General features: G+C 35.1%; 1 protein-coding gene and 1 pseudogene across 3 annotated transcripts in view; one reads left to right on the forward strand and one right to left on the reverse strand.

Annotated features, from left to right (window-relative positions):
• TTC21B (tetratricopeptide repeat domain 21B) overlaps window positions 1-15,203 on the reverse strand; it is a 65,722-nt gene extending 50,519 nt beyond the window's left edge. For 2 of the 3 annotated variants that reach the window (XM_025039452.1, XM_006921149.3), the window contains exons 1-6: window positions 15,066-15,203; window positions 12,044-12,173; window positions 11,844-11,954; window positions 8,517-8,683; window positions 6,250-6,372; window positions 3,153-3,310 (exon numbers count right to left, since the gene is read on the reverse strand). In XM_025039452.1, coding sequence (XP_024895220.1) covers window positions 3,153-3,310; window positions 6,250-6,372; window positions 8,517-8,683; window positions 11,844-11,954; window positions 12,044-12,173; window positions 15,066-15,086 — 710 coding nt within the window. In that variant the 5' untranslated portion in view covers window positions 15,087-15,203. The remainder of the gene's footprint in view (window positions 1-3,152; window positions 3,311-6,249; window positions 6,373-8,516; window positions 8,684-11,843; window positions 11,955-12,043; window positions 12,174-15,065) is intronic. The other variant, XM_015596750.2, reaches the window with a different exon arrangement.
• On the forward strand, window positions 3,974-4,087 carry LOC112470819 (annotated as a pseudogene).
• Window positions 15,204-17,119: the final 1,916 nt, after the last annotated feature.

Consider the following 17,119-nt stretch of genomic DNA (forward strand, 5'->3'; position numbering starts at 1 on the left):
TAACACACTAGGTTTCTTCTCATGGATGGTGTGGTACACTGAATTGCTAGCTCCAGGTTTTCCACTCTCTCTGAATATGTGCCTTCTGCCATGCAACTGAGAAACTCCTCTTACAAAAGTGGGAGTGCATTTTACTGCTCCTTGATTGTGAACTTTTTTTTTTATACTGGCCAATGGAATGTGGGCAGAAGTGTCAGTATGCCAAACCTAAATTTCAAGCATCATTTATTTGTTTGTCCTTTTGATTTCTGCTATCACCACAAGAAGAGCTTCCTCTGGGTGGCTGCTGCTCTGTGACTTGAGCCCGGGGAGGACACACCGAGAGCTGACCAGAGCCCATACTGCAACGAGGTGTCATGTCTACCCAGCTGGATCCGAAGTCTGAAGCAGAGCCCCAGCCAAGCCTGGTCTAGATCAACCTACCCTAGACGATCCACACAAAAGTGAGAAATTAGTTCTTATTATCATAAGCCCTGAGATTTGTAATTGTTTACTATGCATTAATAACTGCCTGATGATAATACTCATTGGGGTTAAGAAAAAAAAAATTCTCCCCAAATAATCTATAGATTTAATGCAATTCAAATCAAAATTGTAAAGGGTTTCTTTTTAACTTGTTAATTCTGATAGTCAACTACAAATGCCAAGAAAACTTTCAAAAAAGAAGCAACACGATGTAGAGCTTTCCCATTCAAAAGACTATTGATAGTAGTATAAATTAGCATAACTCCTTAGGAGAACAATTTGGCGGTGTCTCAAAATTTTAAGTGTGTATATCTGAGGCAGAAACTACAATCTGTCTCCTCAAATCCATTCTTCTTTGCTTATTTGCTTGGGCACATGGCTAGCCAACATCTCCCAGCCATCTTTGCAATCAGATATGGCCAATGTGAGATGAAGCAATATATGCCATTTGTAGGCCAGAGCTTTTAAGAAAAGTGGAATGGCTCCTCCACCCTCTCCTCTTCTACCAGCTGGATACCAACGTGATGAGGTTTTAGAAAAATGGCAAAGTTGCAAAATGGAAAGAGCCTAGAGGAAGGCTGTCTCATTAACTGTAACACCCACCCAAAACTGCTTCATCTAACAAAAAAGTTCTACTGTATTAAAACCATCAAGTGTTTATGTCTATTTTTCATAGGAGCTTAGCCTTCTCTAACAAATATGATATCCTTTGATTCAGTAATCCCTATTCAGGAAACTGTCCTTCAGGAATACGCCTATATCTGTATAAAGATTATATATGTGTGTGTTCACTGTAATATTTAGAATGATGAAAACTGGAAACAGTCTAAATGCATACCAATGGAGAAAGATTAAATGAACTATTTGTATGTTCACTGTATAGAATGATATTCATTGTTAATAAGTAATTAGGTATATGTGTGTAAATGGATACAAGGATGTTCATGAAATATCAAGTTAAAGAAAAATCAAGGTTAAAAAATGTATAACGAGGCTATTTTTAATTTTATAACTGTTCCCCCCAAAATATATTTTTAACATATTATATAGATGCTACACACACAGGCATACACACACAGACATACACACAGAGTACATAGAAAAGAAATCTGGAAAAAGACAAACATTAAATAGTTACTGGTACCCAAATTGCGGCCTCCATATATCATTTGCCACTAAAAGGGATTTGACTACCCTGGACAATGGCTGATACTCATATTGGGCGGTTGTAATATACAAAATGACCCTGGTACATTTTGCCGTACCAAATAGCAAGGAAACTACGAAAGATTGCTAGGATCATGTCAAAAGGACTTAAAACTAACTTGAAGAGACTGATAATGGCCAAAAATAAGTTTGAGCAATTATTAATGGCCAAAAATAAGTTTGAGTAATTATAATAACTGAAATTGGTAAAAACATTCAAGTTTAATCCATGTCATATAACCAAACAAACCTAAAACATTAATTATTAGAGGATGCTAGATATTAGAGGATGTTTTTGAAACCTAGAAATAAAGAAAAAGACTCAAACATTTATCCACTTTTCTTATATGAACTATAATACTAGATAAGCAATCAGTAAATTAGATGTTCTTCTCAACAGAAGTACTCCAGTTAAGAAATGGAGAAAGAATGATATAACCATATTGTAATCCTAAACCAACCACCTAGGTATTGAGCACAAATTGCTGCTTATATCACAAAATGAGAAACAAGCACAGATGATGTCCCTTTGACGGAAGAACACATCACCACTTATGAAGTAATTGCCAAAAAAAATTTGAACATGAACATAAACCAAGTCTCTAGATACACTATCAATTTACAGGAAATACAGAGGATAAGGAACAAGTTATATGGTATATGGCATATACCATATGGCAATCAATACAATACATATGGAAAACCTTCAAAATAAAATACTGGTTTCTTTAACTAAAAAACACAGCAAGAAGAAAAAGAGAAAGGAGAGGGAGAGGGAGAAAGAAGGAGAAAAAGGGTGGGAAGGAGGGAAAGGGGAAACCTCTGCAATGACTTACACTTCAGAAAGAAAAAACAAATTCCTTATAATGGCCAACGAGATCCTTCATGACCTGAAATGCCTGCTCCCTCCCACTCTTCCACTTTTTCACTCCAAGTCATCCTCCTTCTTCACTCTCCTTAAATATATGACACATACTCTCGCCTCAAGGTCTTTGCACTTGTTTTTCTTTCTTTCTGCAAAGTTTCTCCCAGATATCTGCATGCCTTGCTCTCTTTGCTCAAATGCTGTCATCTCAGTGAGGCCTTCCCTGACCATCCCATAAAATCAAACCTCCTCCCCCATCCCCCATTTCACTTTCTAGCTTTATCTTTTATCCATATCACTTATAATTTTCTACATTCTAGATAATTTCTCATTTGTTCTGCTTATTATATGATTCCTCTCATTTGAATATAAGCTTCACAAGGGCAGGGGTATTTGTTTGCATAATAGAGTATTTGTCTCAGAACAGCCACTCTGATATTTATGTAAATCAATAAATTCAATGTTAAACAGTGCAATGTTAAGTTTTCCTCAATTCCATAGTTTGGAAAATTCAAATTTAAAAAATCTTATGATAAAAAAATACACACAGATTTTCTTTTTTTCTCAAAATTATAACCAGATCCAAAGGTACTTCTGTCATATTTTTTTACTTAACCTCTGTGCTATCTCAATCGTCTGGTCCCAATCCTGCAAGGCTAGTTGTAGTTTCATTTTCTGTACAAAAGCAGGAAGGAAACTTGGAAAGTTCACAATTATCTGGTTCACAGTCTCCAAAGCACCTGAATAATTCTGGCGCATTTCAAGGCATTGTGCCTAATGGGAGGAAAAGAAGTGACATCAAAACTGTGATCATACATATCAAGATTCTCACAACATTTACTCTGAAACAGGCAGAAAACTAGTGTTTAACATTTTTTTCTTTTTTGTTTTCCGACTTTTCTGTAAGGAACAGTTATCATTTTTATGAGAAAAAGAGTTTTTGTCAAAACAAAATTTTAAAATATTACAGAACAAAAATATTTCATGTCGTTTGTTTTAAAATCCACTTTTAAATACCTGAGAAATACAATTATAGGATAAAATTGTTAAAGATAGTTTTAGAAACACCATACAATAATGTTTCTTTTTAAAACAGAAAAATCTTTTCAGAATAAAATATTTCCTGTGTATTTATAAATAGTATCTAAAACTAGATTTTATATCTTTTTTTTAAAATACTTTCCAGCTAAAGAGGGTTTTAAAGAATAAGCAAAATAAAGTTCAAATAACTCATTCTACCTCAACATTTTCACTACTAGAATTATCTTAAAGAAATAACTGTACCACAATAAATAAGACCACGAAGAAGCATATAGATTATATTTATGGTACAATTATTTACAATAGAAAAAAAAATAACCCAAAATGTCCATACAGGATAAATTATGGCATATCTATCTAATAAAATTTTAGGTGGTTATTAAAAGTCTTTTTGCAGTCTACAGCCATGCCACCCTGAACAAGCCCAATCTGATCACGGAAGCTAAGCAGGGTTGGGCCTGGTTAGTACCTGGATGGGAGAATACCTAGGAAGACCAGGTGCTGTAGGCATAAAAAATAAATAAATAAAAAATAAGGGGTTGTAAGATGACAAGTTCCTTGCAATCTGTGAGGTCAACCAAGGGTTGCCTCGTCTAAAAAAAAAAGTCTTTTTGCAGATTTGTAGATCTATATTTACTAACATGAAGAGATGTCATTTATAATAGTTTAACTGTCTCCAATGGTGATATTTTTTGTTCAAATTATTACTGTATTCTGAAAAATTTTTTTACAACGTATTAATGTGTCCATGTGTTAATTTCATAATCAGAAAAAAATAAAGCTATAGATACAGTTAGTACTTTGAAAACAGATAATGAGGCATATTTATCTCTTATCAGACTTAAAAATTTGCTTCTGGATCTCCTTTAGGAATAAATTTAGTCCTGGAATAGCTCTGTTCAAAATGAGCATCCAGTCTCAATAGATGTACAGTAAAACTGCAATATATTCCTGAAATCAGTTTTGAGATTATATTCCCATATAATTAAAGGAAAATATGAGAATCATTCAAAGATGCCCCTGTCAAAATAAATTATTTAAAGTTCTCAACAGGTGACAATAGCAAAAAGATTAATGTAGATAATTTTTAAAATTTCATATGCCCTTGGAGTTTGCCTAAATAGCTGGTAATGTAAAATAACAAAATCATGCAAAAAAAACCCAAACAAACACATCTAACACCTCCTTAGACCATCACCTCCCACATGAATGCAGAATACCATGTTAAATGAAACTAAATTCCCTGTGCATTTGTTTCATATCATTCCTTGTTGGAATGAGATTAACGCACTCTCCTGCTGTACTTATACAACAACAAAAAAAATAAATACATAACTAAAATGATTAAATCAGAAAAAGAATTTAAATCAATGTAAAGTATTGGAGGTAAAAGGTAAATCTCTCCTAAGCTACTTATATGAAAACCTGAAATAACCTTACCCTAGATTATCAACTAGCTTTTCTTTAAAGAATAGAAAGAAGTAGAATAATCAAGAAAAACTTTTTCTAAACTTGCTAAATGCCCATTCCTCTAGCCTGAGTACTGAGTTCTAGTACTTGTACTGAACAAGTTCACTATCCAAAAATTGACAACAGTGATGTGGGGATATTAACAAGAGTCAATACATTAGTAATCCTGTCTTTTTCTTTTTATCCCTCCAAATTAGTGCCTATCTACTAGACTGTTTCCCTAACACATAAATTTAATTTCTTTTTGTTGAATCAAAAACTAAAAAAAAATTTAAGGTATTGAGAAATCACCAGTGGGTTTGAAGAAATGGTCCAAATTAAACATTTCCACCCACCAATAATTTCAAATGACTGCCAACTGCTCATCCCTCACAATATTGTCACGTCATATTATTGCGCTTTTCATTGGCTGCCTGTGTATCTGGTTCAAAGTAAAAGCCAAAGGCTTTATAGAATCAGCTTTGCCTCTCCTCATCTCCCCCGTGCCCACTTGCCCCAACACCCACCTTCTCTCCCTCCAGTCTCTACTGCTGTTCTCCCCTTCATTCTCTTTAGTGCCCTGGCCTCCTACCAATGCCTTGAACATACCTTGCATATTTAAACTTATTATCTCCTCTATCTGTAATATTTTCCTCCAGGTGTTCATAGGGCTTTAACCCTTACCTCCTATGTCTTTGCTTAGTTGTCACTCTGACCAGATAATTTAAAAATTCAAGTTCATACCCCAGCTCTAATTCTAAATTTATTCATTTTTCCATAGCACTGATAATCTTCTAATATACTATATCATTTACTATATTTTGTTTATTGTCTGTCTGTACCAATAGATTATAAGCTTCATAAAAGCAAGAAGTTTTATTTTGCTCAGGGTATCCTCAGAATCCAGAGTGATGCCTCAGGCATACTAGACACACTATAAATGTTTGGTGAACAATTCAAAAACCACTAATGCCAACAACGATAATAACAATAAAAACCAGTAAATTAAAACCAGTAAATTCAATCCAGGATTCAGGAATTTGGTAGGGAATACGTTTCCATAGTTCACCATTCATTATTGTATACAAATAAGTCCCTCCTACAGCTGAGTTGATAAAAGTAACATGAAAATTATCTTTTTTGAGCCATTTAGTTTTGTTGGGTTTCAACTACATTGTAAATAAATTTTAAAACATGATTTACTTACCCTAACTCCAACTTACCTTACCGAGCAGAGCAAAAATATCATTTCCATTTTGTAATCCCTCTTCAAAATATCTTAGTGCTTTTTTAGTATAAGGTTCTTTTCCTCTGGTAATATCAAGCCATGCTCTCAAAACCTGTCCCTACAAAATGAGAAGTTCTAGTCAAATTTCCATTGTGGGGGGAAATGAAAGAAGTAAATTTTGAAAGTAGTAAATCTAATGTCAATTTTTAAAAATTAGTAACAAAATTCATTCTGTCAAATAATGTTCCTAACAATAAAACTCTGTGTAGTAAAATTGCTTTCGAATCCTTGCCAGCCTAGAGTCTTAGGAACTAGTATGAATTTTAGCCTTTAAATTTACTATTACGCTTAACATTAATATGAAGAAGCTTGTCAAATGTCCCATTAATGCTAAGTAATCAATATTCTTTTCTGGGGCTTTGCTAGTAAATTATTATTAATAATAGTTAAATATGTAATTCAGTACATAAATAAGAATTCCTAGCCTCTTCTTGGGCAAATAGACTAAATGAACTAAGATGGAAAAACAGAAGTCCCTTGTTTTATATATATTAAAAATTAAGATAATTTGGTAACGATCTCCTTTAATCTCTGTGACTAGTCCAGTGAGTTCCAAGTGAAAGGATAAATGACCTCAGAAATTAAAATAGAAGTCATGGATGTTTACCTACAGAAAAGTTAGTAAGCCAATGAGTTGTAAGGTTTATAGGATTAGAAAAATGGACACGCAGATTATTTTTCTAATATCAAATAAAAACATTGTGAAATCTCCTCTACCAAAAATTTTCTAGGTTAATTCATAAACTTATAAATCTTTAACTAAGATTATATTTACCTCCCTATATTTCACCTGAAAAGACAGATACTACTACTAAAATGATGCTACTTCTACTCACTAGATCAGTATCCTTATTTGAACTGTTTCAACTGCTATCTGTGTGGATGATTCCTGGTCTTAACTTCCAATCCAGTTTGTCTTCCAACTTTTCTTTTCTCAACAGCTCATCTACTATTCCCATCTCACTATTCTCCAGAACCTGAAATACAGCAGGTCTGCAGCCAAATATATCACCTCCCTTTAAGATTACCTTCTCATCCCAACATAGTTTCAATTCATGTTAACTGATCTCTGAATTGTCTAGGCTTAAAACCTCAGAGAGACATTTTCAATATCAGACAGCTAAATACCTTTCCCCCACTATTTACAGTCAGTTGACAAGTCTTGCATTTAATGATTCTCAAATTTCTACCCACTGTACAATATTTTAGTGTAGGCCCTCAAAAACTTCTGCCAGAAAGCACTACCTTTTTTGGGGGGCTGCATTCTAGTTTCTCCTTAGGTCGATTCACCCTATAAACCATTTTTAAATTAATCTTCTGAATCCGTATTCTAATATCGCTGCAATGATTTAGAAACTTCGATGCTCTTTCACTGCCTATCAAATTAGATACAAATATTTGTATTTAGCTGTCAAGATCCTTCAATTTGCCCCAACCCACCTCTCCAAGTGTTTCTTCCACCTCCTTCGTCTATGTACCCCATGTTCCCTTCAAATGTGAGATTCAAATGATGTACGCAGAAAAAAAAGTCTCCTTTTTTTTCATTTCCACATATTATTTCCACCTTCAAAGTATCTACTTCCCTTTTCCGTACGTAATCTATACCTATGGAAACTGTGTTTATCTTTCAGGTTTTAGTTCAAATGTTACTTACTTCAAGAAATTCATGCTCATTTTCCTAACACTTAAAGATGTGATTTCTCCTTAAGAACTTAAAATAGTGCCTAGCACAAAGTAAGCAAGCAATAAATGTTAACTATTATTTGCCTGTGCACTTTAATATACCCTCTCATACCATTTGTAAATTTTCTCATATATTAGCTGGATATATGCTCTATAACACTACTAGATGATCCATACGTGAAAGTAAAGTTTATGTATTCCTTATTTTTGTATTATTAAAAGTGCAAATAATGGTGCCTTATATCTGGAGCAGTTTAATAAGGAGAGTGGGAGAGAAGGAAAGAAATAAAGAAGAGAAGGAGAGAACCAGGGAGGGATCTTTTTTCAAGAGGTAATAAATAGCATAAAGATGAACAATTTTTGAGAACCACACTTTTACAAAATAAAATATTAAAATAAAGTTATTATTTATAAAGTGAGACTAGAGAAGGCAATAAAAAGAATTAAACAACAGATACTGCTGAATACATAAATCAGTTTCCTTTAATGTTACTATGTCAAAATAAGAAAACCAGCTACCTCTTTACTACCATTTGACATTTTGATCATTCTGTCAATATATTCTCTCGCCTTATCATGACGACCAACATGCCATAAAAATAAGCCAGCATGGTACAAAGCTTTCGGTCCTGCTCCTTTACGTTGCTCCTTCACCTTGGCATCTGATTCCAGAATAGCTTCTCTATCTGGGAGGGGAAAAAAGACATCAAATAAAAATTAAATTCTAGGTCAAGTATTTATAATAGGTCAGATGATTAAAAGGGCAGAGAATTAAGTTCCTTTCTCTATAACAGTACCATCTCATAGAAATAAAATGCAAGCCACACATGTAATTTAAAATTTTCTAGTAGCCATATTCAAGAGGTTAAAATAATATATTTTATTTAGCCCAATATATCTAAATGATCATTTCAACACAAAATTGATAAGGAAACTATTGAGATACTCTGCATTCTTTTCTTCTTACTAAATTTTAAAAATCTGGCATGCATTTTATACACACATCTCATATCAGTTTTAAATTTAAATGCAAATTAAATAGAATTAAATTTAAAATTCAGTTTCTCAAACTAAACACATTTCAAGTGCTCAATAGCCACATGTAGTTAATGGCCATTGTAACGTATACTACAGTTCCATAGTTTTTATGACATTCTCAAGACAAAGGCTATATATGCAAATATTTTTAAATAGTAGGACTTAAAAAAATAAGCAATGATTCTAAAATGATTCAATTATTAAGGGCAAATCCAGGACTAGTACTCAAATTACCTGACTCCCTAATCCAATTCTAAAATCTATAAACATGCCAGACTACCATCACAAGATAGAGAAAAGTAGTATAATTATTGTTACCTACATAGTTTAATTCTGACTGCTCCCTTAAATAGACGGTCTACTTCTAATAACTAGTCACTTCTATCAAATCTATTATATATGAGTATGTGCTTAGGACAAATGTCAATTAGATCCAAATACTGGATCAAATTAGGACATGGATCAATTATGCAGTAAGGAAGAAGAAATGTCAAAGTTGAGGGCTGTGATTCTTGAAATGGCTACCAAAGAAAGGTACGTGACTCTTCCTTTTAACCCTAATGACACAAATTTAAATTTAGATGTAGAGTTACCAAAGTACAATTTCATGACTTTAGGAAACAAAATCATTTCTAGAGGGCTACTGCAATGCTCAGCAAAAAAGACTCCTTCTGTCCTCTACCTCCCACATCCACTTGAACACTTTCAGAAATTTCCATTAAAGAATAATGACACAGAGACAGAAAATTCATCAGTGCAAGAGCAGGAATTGTAGCTTTCTGCCCAGATTTCTCTCAAGTTCCTAATGAGGCATCAGTGAGCTGACACCATCTGCCCCAAGTTAGCTCCTGCCAGATCTCAGCTTAAGTTCTTACTGCTTCATAGCCCTTTTATATTCAGGGCTTACATCAGCATTCAGTAAGAATATACATGAACAATCTGGGTCTTCCCTAGGCAATACTGATGGACATCTAGGCTCCTCCAGGACTTAAGCCCACTCGACATTATCTATAGTGGAAAGCAGAATCAGCACCCAAAAGTTCCTAAGCAATATTTCTGCCTCCATCATTTTTAGTGTCCTGGCAATCATATTTCCCAAGAGAACCAACACTGTTGGGAATAACCAAGTAAGTGAAAATGTGACTCAAGGAAGAAAATACTTTGTGCTAATTTCTTTTTTTAAAGACTTATTGACTATAGCTCTCCTATGCAAATTCTCTATTCCAGCTAAATTCTCCTGCTGGAGTAGAGAAAGGGAATCCACAGAAGAGCCGAATCTTGAACCACCCCACATATTTGCCCATGGATTTCTACTCTCTGACAAATGCACTTTACACTGAAATCCTGTCTTTCAAAGACCAGATTAAGTTGCTATCTTTCACAAAGCCTTTCCAGGCTACTATTATGGTTAATAGTATAGTTGACTCTTAAAATAGCACGCCGATCCCACCCTGTGAAATCAAAAATCCGCATATAACTTTTGACTCTCCAAAAACTTAGCTACTAATAGGCAACTGTAGACAGGAAGCCTTCTGGATAAGATAAACAGTTGATTAACACATACTTTGTATGTTATGTGTATTATATACTGTATCCTTATAACAAAGTAAGCTTGAGAAGAGAAAATATTATTAAGAAAATCACAAGAAAAATATACTTATAGTATTGTATGTATTTATTGAAAAAAATCTGTGTATAAGTAGATTCGTGCAGTTCAAACCAGTGTTGTTCAAGGGTCAACTGCACATACCATTTTCAATTAACTATGAACTCTTTTATTTCTTATCATTTTATTTAATAGTAACATTAGAATTTAATCTTTGTGGCTTTTACATTTTCTTTTCTCAATTAGATCATAAACTTGATGTCATGAATAACTTCTTACAATTCTTTTATATTTTCTAACAATATTTGACAGTCCATTGCAGAATGTAAGCATCTCGTTGTTAGATTTGTTTATACTTGCTAGACATATTAATGTTTTAAATAACTTTTTATTGATTTGTACAATTGTATGTGGGGCAAAGGAGGTATGTGATACTTAGCTTAAGAAAAAGTTATTTTCTAATATTTAAAAAAAAATATTCTAGGACATTTGGTTATTGTCTAATTATTTGAAACAAGACCCATATTTACAATTCTATTAGCTGTTACTAGATCTATATGGAAGAATACAATGCTATTTTTTCTTTATCACCTATAATTCTGATATTCTTCTGCCACAGCCACTAAGATATACTATATATTAAGACAGTTTGCACAATTTTAACTGCTGGTTTATGCATAAAGTTCTTTCTATAATGTAGTCATATTTCTTAAACTACTATTGGATAAAAATTTATTGACTATATTCTAAGAGTTGGCCCTCTTGGGGGATTTAAAGGTCTTCAAGAAGCTTAAGATATAGTAGAAGAGAGAAATTGCATATAGCTAAATATTTGCACATAACAAGTTATAAAGCTGGCTGCTGTAGAGCAATTTATGTATGTACCTGTTTTTGGCTATTCTTTTTTTTTTTTTTTTAACAACTGCTAATATACATTCACTTTTATGTTAACTCAAACAATTCCTATGAACAAATGAAACTTCTGCCACAGGGTATAAGGACTATCAAAGTGATATAAGACATATTTTTTGTGCTTGATGAACTCATAATCTTGTCTAAAAGATAAAACACATAAGAGATAAATAGTATCTATAGACAATATGTAATACAGTATGATCAGACTAAACGCTCTGGTAATTGAGAAAAATCAAAATAAATTGAGTAGGAAAAGTTGTTCTAAGAATTGTACTTAAATACTATACCTGGATTAGGACTCATTTTATGGGCATATATCAGTGCAATTAGAGAACAAAGTGATATATCTTGTTTATTTTTAATAGCTTCAAATTCTCGTAGAGCTTCTTGAATTTTACCTGAAAATCAAAATTATGATGTGAAAATTATCCTTATTGCAAAACAAGAATTTAAAACTTATGGAGTATGCTTAAAAATTAGTACATACCTTCCATTAATGTACCATATGCATGATAAAACCTGAAGACTGGGTCATTACTGTACCTCTTAATTCCTTCACTGGCAACAAGTAACACGTGATGGAAATACCTCTCTTGACAATAGTAATTAATCAAAGTCTAAAAAGAAATAAGAACTAAATGTTACAAAGAGATTCTGGTGTTCTGAAATATCTAAGAAGCAGGTATTAATTTAAAACCTTGAATAATCTAAAACTTAGAGATGTTTTTTTTTCTTCCAAGTTCCTTAATATTGTTAAAGCATAGCACTCAATACTAAGGAATGCAGAACACAATGAACACAAAATTCTTGAAATGGTTCAATATTTTCTAATAATTTCAATCATTTCTTCTAAATTGTTAAGCAAATGTTCTCTGTGACTTTCACTCCTGCTCTCTAGTCCCTTTCTCAGCCAAGTTTCTTGAAAGCCTTTTTGACAACTGGATCTGTACTCCATCCCCAGCATCCCAGGGTATATCTCAGTAAAGTACAGTTTTGCTCCAGTGCCCTCTTCCTAAAGTTGCAATGACTTCATAGTTCGCCACAACTAAGCACACTTTTAATAGCATCTTATTAGACTTCTGTCCAGCATTTAGTATCACTAAGCATCTATAACTCTCTTGAAAGGCAGTGGCGAGGTTATCATAAAAAAGACATGGGTTTAAAGGTCACAAGCTCTGTTTTCAAATTTCTGGTCCATCTTACAGCACTTCCGTTTCCTCGTTTCTAGAATGCTGTTAAGTCATTTACAGGTCACTGTAACGATCAATTAAGATATCATACTGTAAAACTCCTATTCTCAGGGAAAAAAAAGTTCCTCTTTATCCCACATGCTGATGAAATAAAAAACCATGAGACCAACCAAGACCTCTCATCTAAGCTCCAAATTCATTTTTCCATTTGTCTTGCCACCCAAGCCAGACATTAAGTTATGGAATCTTCCCTTCCCGTTTGCCCAGTATCCTAAATCTAACCAGTCAGTAGGTTCTTCCATTTCTCTAGTCTGCTTCCTACTCTCTTATTACCACTGCCTTGGTTCAGGATAGGTTGTTCAGTCCAATAAACATATACTGACTTCCAGGCACTGGGCTAGGTACTGTGAATATGAAGATGAGCAAGATGGTGGCTCTAGCCCCAGAAATGATTAAGTTTTTCAAATGAGATTAGAATCTAAGGAAACCGAAATACAATATAGTAAACGCAAGTAAAGAGCTTACAAGGTGCTTTGGGAATGTAGGAGAATGAGGGTCAGGTGTGGGTAGGATGAAAGTAAAATTAAGGGCAAGATTCTTCGGGAGGGCTTCAGAATTGACTCTTGATTTGCAAACTCCTACTCTTCCTCCACACACATACATACTCCTTCCCCATTCATGATTCTTGAGGAAGGTAAAGGAGTTAGCTAGGCAGAGGAACTGTAATAATACAGAGAGAAAAATCAGCAACAAAACATCGTCATGGAGTGGGAGTAAAAGTCATTCCATATTTTAGAGCAGAGATTGGCAAACTATGGCCTATTGGCCATATCTGACCTTTGTCTGTTTTGTACGGCCAGCAACTTAAGAATGGTTCGTGTACTTTCAAATGGTTGAGAAAAAGAAAAAAAGGGGGGGGGGCATTTCATAGCATGTGAAAATTATGTGAAATTCAAATTTCAGCATTCATAAAGTTTTATTGGAACAAAGTCATACTCATTGTTTAAAAGTATTGTCTATGGCTGCTTTCATGCTACAATGATAGATTAGATGTCACAGATACTCTATGGCCCATGAAGCCTAAAATATATACTATCGGGTGCTTTACAGAGAAAGTTTGCCATTCCCTATTCTAGAGCCGTAAGACAGGGATGATTGGATGACGAAGTTGGAGAGGATGGTAACATCAAGAAATGTCTCATATTAAGTTGATCCTCTAAGAGGTAAGGAGCCACATAAGTTTTTAGCATGAAAGTGTTTTTATTAAGGAGTTTATTTGGGTGGTAGTACAAAGCATAAATTTAAGGTGATAAGACTCTAAGAAGATGGGGGAAGGCAACACAGGAAGATAATGTAAAAATTCAGGCAAAATATCAAAAGCTACTCCCTATCACTGCCAAACTCCTCTACTTGCTCATCATCATCTAATACAGCACACATTGTATTTACCTATCTGACTCCTCCTAATCAAATGAATTGGGAGAATTTTACTGAATTTTATTATGGAAGGGCTTATTATCTTTAGAGCTTATAACACTGCCAGACACATAGAGACATTCAATAAATATTTATGAACTGATTTAATTAAGGTTTTCTCCAGCCTTAGATCTGTAAAATGTGTGAAGGCAGGGACTGCTCTGTTCCGAACATCACTATCTCCAGCTTCTAGTGTACACACTGTGAGTCCTCCATCAGTACCCGCTGAATGAATGAATCAGTGAACAAATGAAAGGAGAGGACCACCATCCTAAAAAGAAACTTTTATTTTCAAGTCTCATGCCTTTAAGATGATCATTTCTTAAGTGGGCTGTCATTAAATATTTGCTGAATGGATAAGCCGGTGATAGAGAAAGCCATCACCCTAAAATAAAGACCCTTCCCTTTTCAAGCCTAAGTCTTGTTTTCATTGAATCTTTCCGTGCTTCTTTTACTATCTAACCGGGAAGCTGACACTAGTCTGCTCTAAGTTACTAAAAATCGCACCGGTGAGGTGCAGTAGGTGTCAAATACTGACCAAGCTTTCCGAGCAAACAGCAAACAAAAGTAAATATAAACACAACTAGGGTGGGACAAGCACACTAACGGCAATTCGGAAAGCAGCGCGAGGGAATGGCTGCCCCGGACTTCAAGGTTCCAGGCAGTGTCCACGCAGCTTGACCAGGTGATGTAGGCTACGGGCCCGCCCTGCGAGGCTGGGGTGCCCAGCGAACAGAGCAGCGGGATAATAACGCCCTCGCGCAGTCGGCCCGTGCTGTCCCCACGCCCCCCAAATCCCCGCCAACCCCCAAAACAACCCACGTCCAGATTCCACCCGCTCACCTTCAGCCCCTGCGAGTCCATGGCTCGGCAGAGGCTGAGCCGCGGGCCTCCAGGCCGTGAACCCGCTGCAGCTCCGAGAGGAGTTAGGGGTCAGAGGGCCTCCGCCGAGGCCCAAAACCAGCTTGCGCTCCGGGACCCAGCGGGGGAGGCGGGGCGAAGCGGGGCCGAGAGCCGCCATTGGCTGCTGGAAGGAGGGGGCGGGCCCTCGCTGCAGGGATTGCAGGGAGGAGGCGGGGGCGGTGCGGAGGGAGGACTGCGGGTGGAGAAGGGGGCGCGACCGGATGGTGGGGAAGACAAAGAAGGCCAAAACAACGGCCCTAGGAGGACATCGGTGGGCGGGCCTGGGAAAACCGAGTTAAGGAATAAAGGAAATAGGGAGGGAGTAGGAAAACTGGCACATCAGTTTCTCATCTCGTCTGTTACAAAGAGACACCATTTTCCGCGCCTTTGAGTTAAAGCAGATTCCCGCAATGCGGCGATTTGAAGGCCTGATCAGCACAGGGAAAAACCTTTAACTTTCACTTGTAGTAGTTACCTTATGGCCACAAGGTGGCGCAGGAAAATCACAGGTTCTTAAAAATGAGATGCGCTTCTTGTGCTCATCGTCTTTGCAGGCGTCGCTGCAATCCCGTTTGTTGTTAAAATGCACATTAATTCTTGTTTTTACAACCCTAATAGAGGAACAAGTTTTTTCAGGTTTTTAAAAATTGATACTGCTGATTTTAAACTGACAAAATTAATTTCTATGCAGACTTTTCTGTTTGTAGCCATCTGGCAGCTCTCAGCTGCTCATAGATTTCTTCAGTTTAGAGAATTAAATCGAAATATAATGGACTAAGAGATTTCTTATTAATGCTTAAAGATATTTTTTAAATAGCAGTTAAGATTTAAAGTGTAAGTGACTTTTGTAGAATCTTTTACATGGATTCCAAGTTTTGATTCTAGTGTTAATTATTTTAGTTGGTATGATTCATAATTATCTTAATCAGATTTTGAATGTTTTGAGCAGTCAAAGGACATTCTCAAAGTGGTAGATTCACACTGGGAGCGAAGTGGCAAAAATATGAGCTCCCACACCTCAGGGGGAGCTCCTGTTATGCTATTTACTTTTGCGACGTGGAGGAATAATTTTCTGAGCCAATTTTCCTTATTTACTAAAAAAAAAACAAAAAACAAAAAACTAAACACCTAACAACATATGAAAAGTTCCTGACAACAGGAGACATTTTATAAGCAAAAGTTTCCATTAAACGTATAGTGCTCTGTAAGACTCAACAATATAATTCTTTGTATTATAGTTATGGTATATTTGTTGTTGTTTGTTTGCTTGCTTAATCTTTTTTATTAAATGGTGAGCACCTTAAAGCCACACGAGATAGTGTAGTGGGTAACAGCTTAGTTCCTAGAGATAGGACACCTGTGATCAAATCCCAATACCACCATTCACTAGTTGTTCACTTGGAAAAATTACTCAACTTCTTTGTGCTATAGCTGTAAAGTAAGACTAATACCTCAGAAAGCAGATTAAATGAGTTAATATTTAATGGACACAGCACTATTAGGCATATGGTAAGCACTGAATTAATCTATAATTATTTGTACTCCCAACTACTTCAAACACAGTGTATAGCATTGATCCCATAAACATTTAGTAAATCTTATAGGACTGTTGGGACCCTTCAATTATGCCTTTGTTTGGCTTTCTTCTCCTCAATTCTTATGCTGATCTACTTGTATCTATATTATTTCATCATATATTTGAGAAGTTAAAAGAAAAAAATATGATTCTGGTGAAGACAAAGTACATAGATTAAAAATAAAACCGATAAATATATGTCATCATTTAATTTGGGGGCTGTAAAGAAGACTATTGTCTAACTTCTTTATTTTACAAAGGAGTAAAATGAAGCCCAAAGTTTTGAAATAATCTACCCAAGATTCCACAATTTTCTACTCCCAATTTAGTCTTCAAAGCAGTTATGAATAATGATAAGATGAAGCATTTGTGTTTTTTTTTTTTAAGGTTATTTTCCTGTAAAGTTGAAACAGGATAT

This window comes from Pteropus alecto, unplaced genomic scaffold, assembly GCF_000325575.1.
Source record: "Pteropus alecto unplaced genomic scaffold, ASM32557v1 scaffold3, whole genome shotgun sequence".
NCBI classification, from domain to species: Eukaryota; Metazoa; Chordata; class Mammalia; order Chiroptera; family Pteropodidae; genus Pteropus; species Pteropus alecto.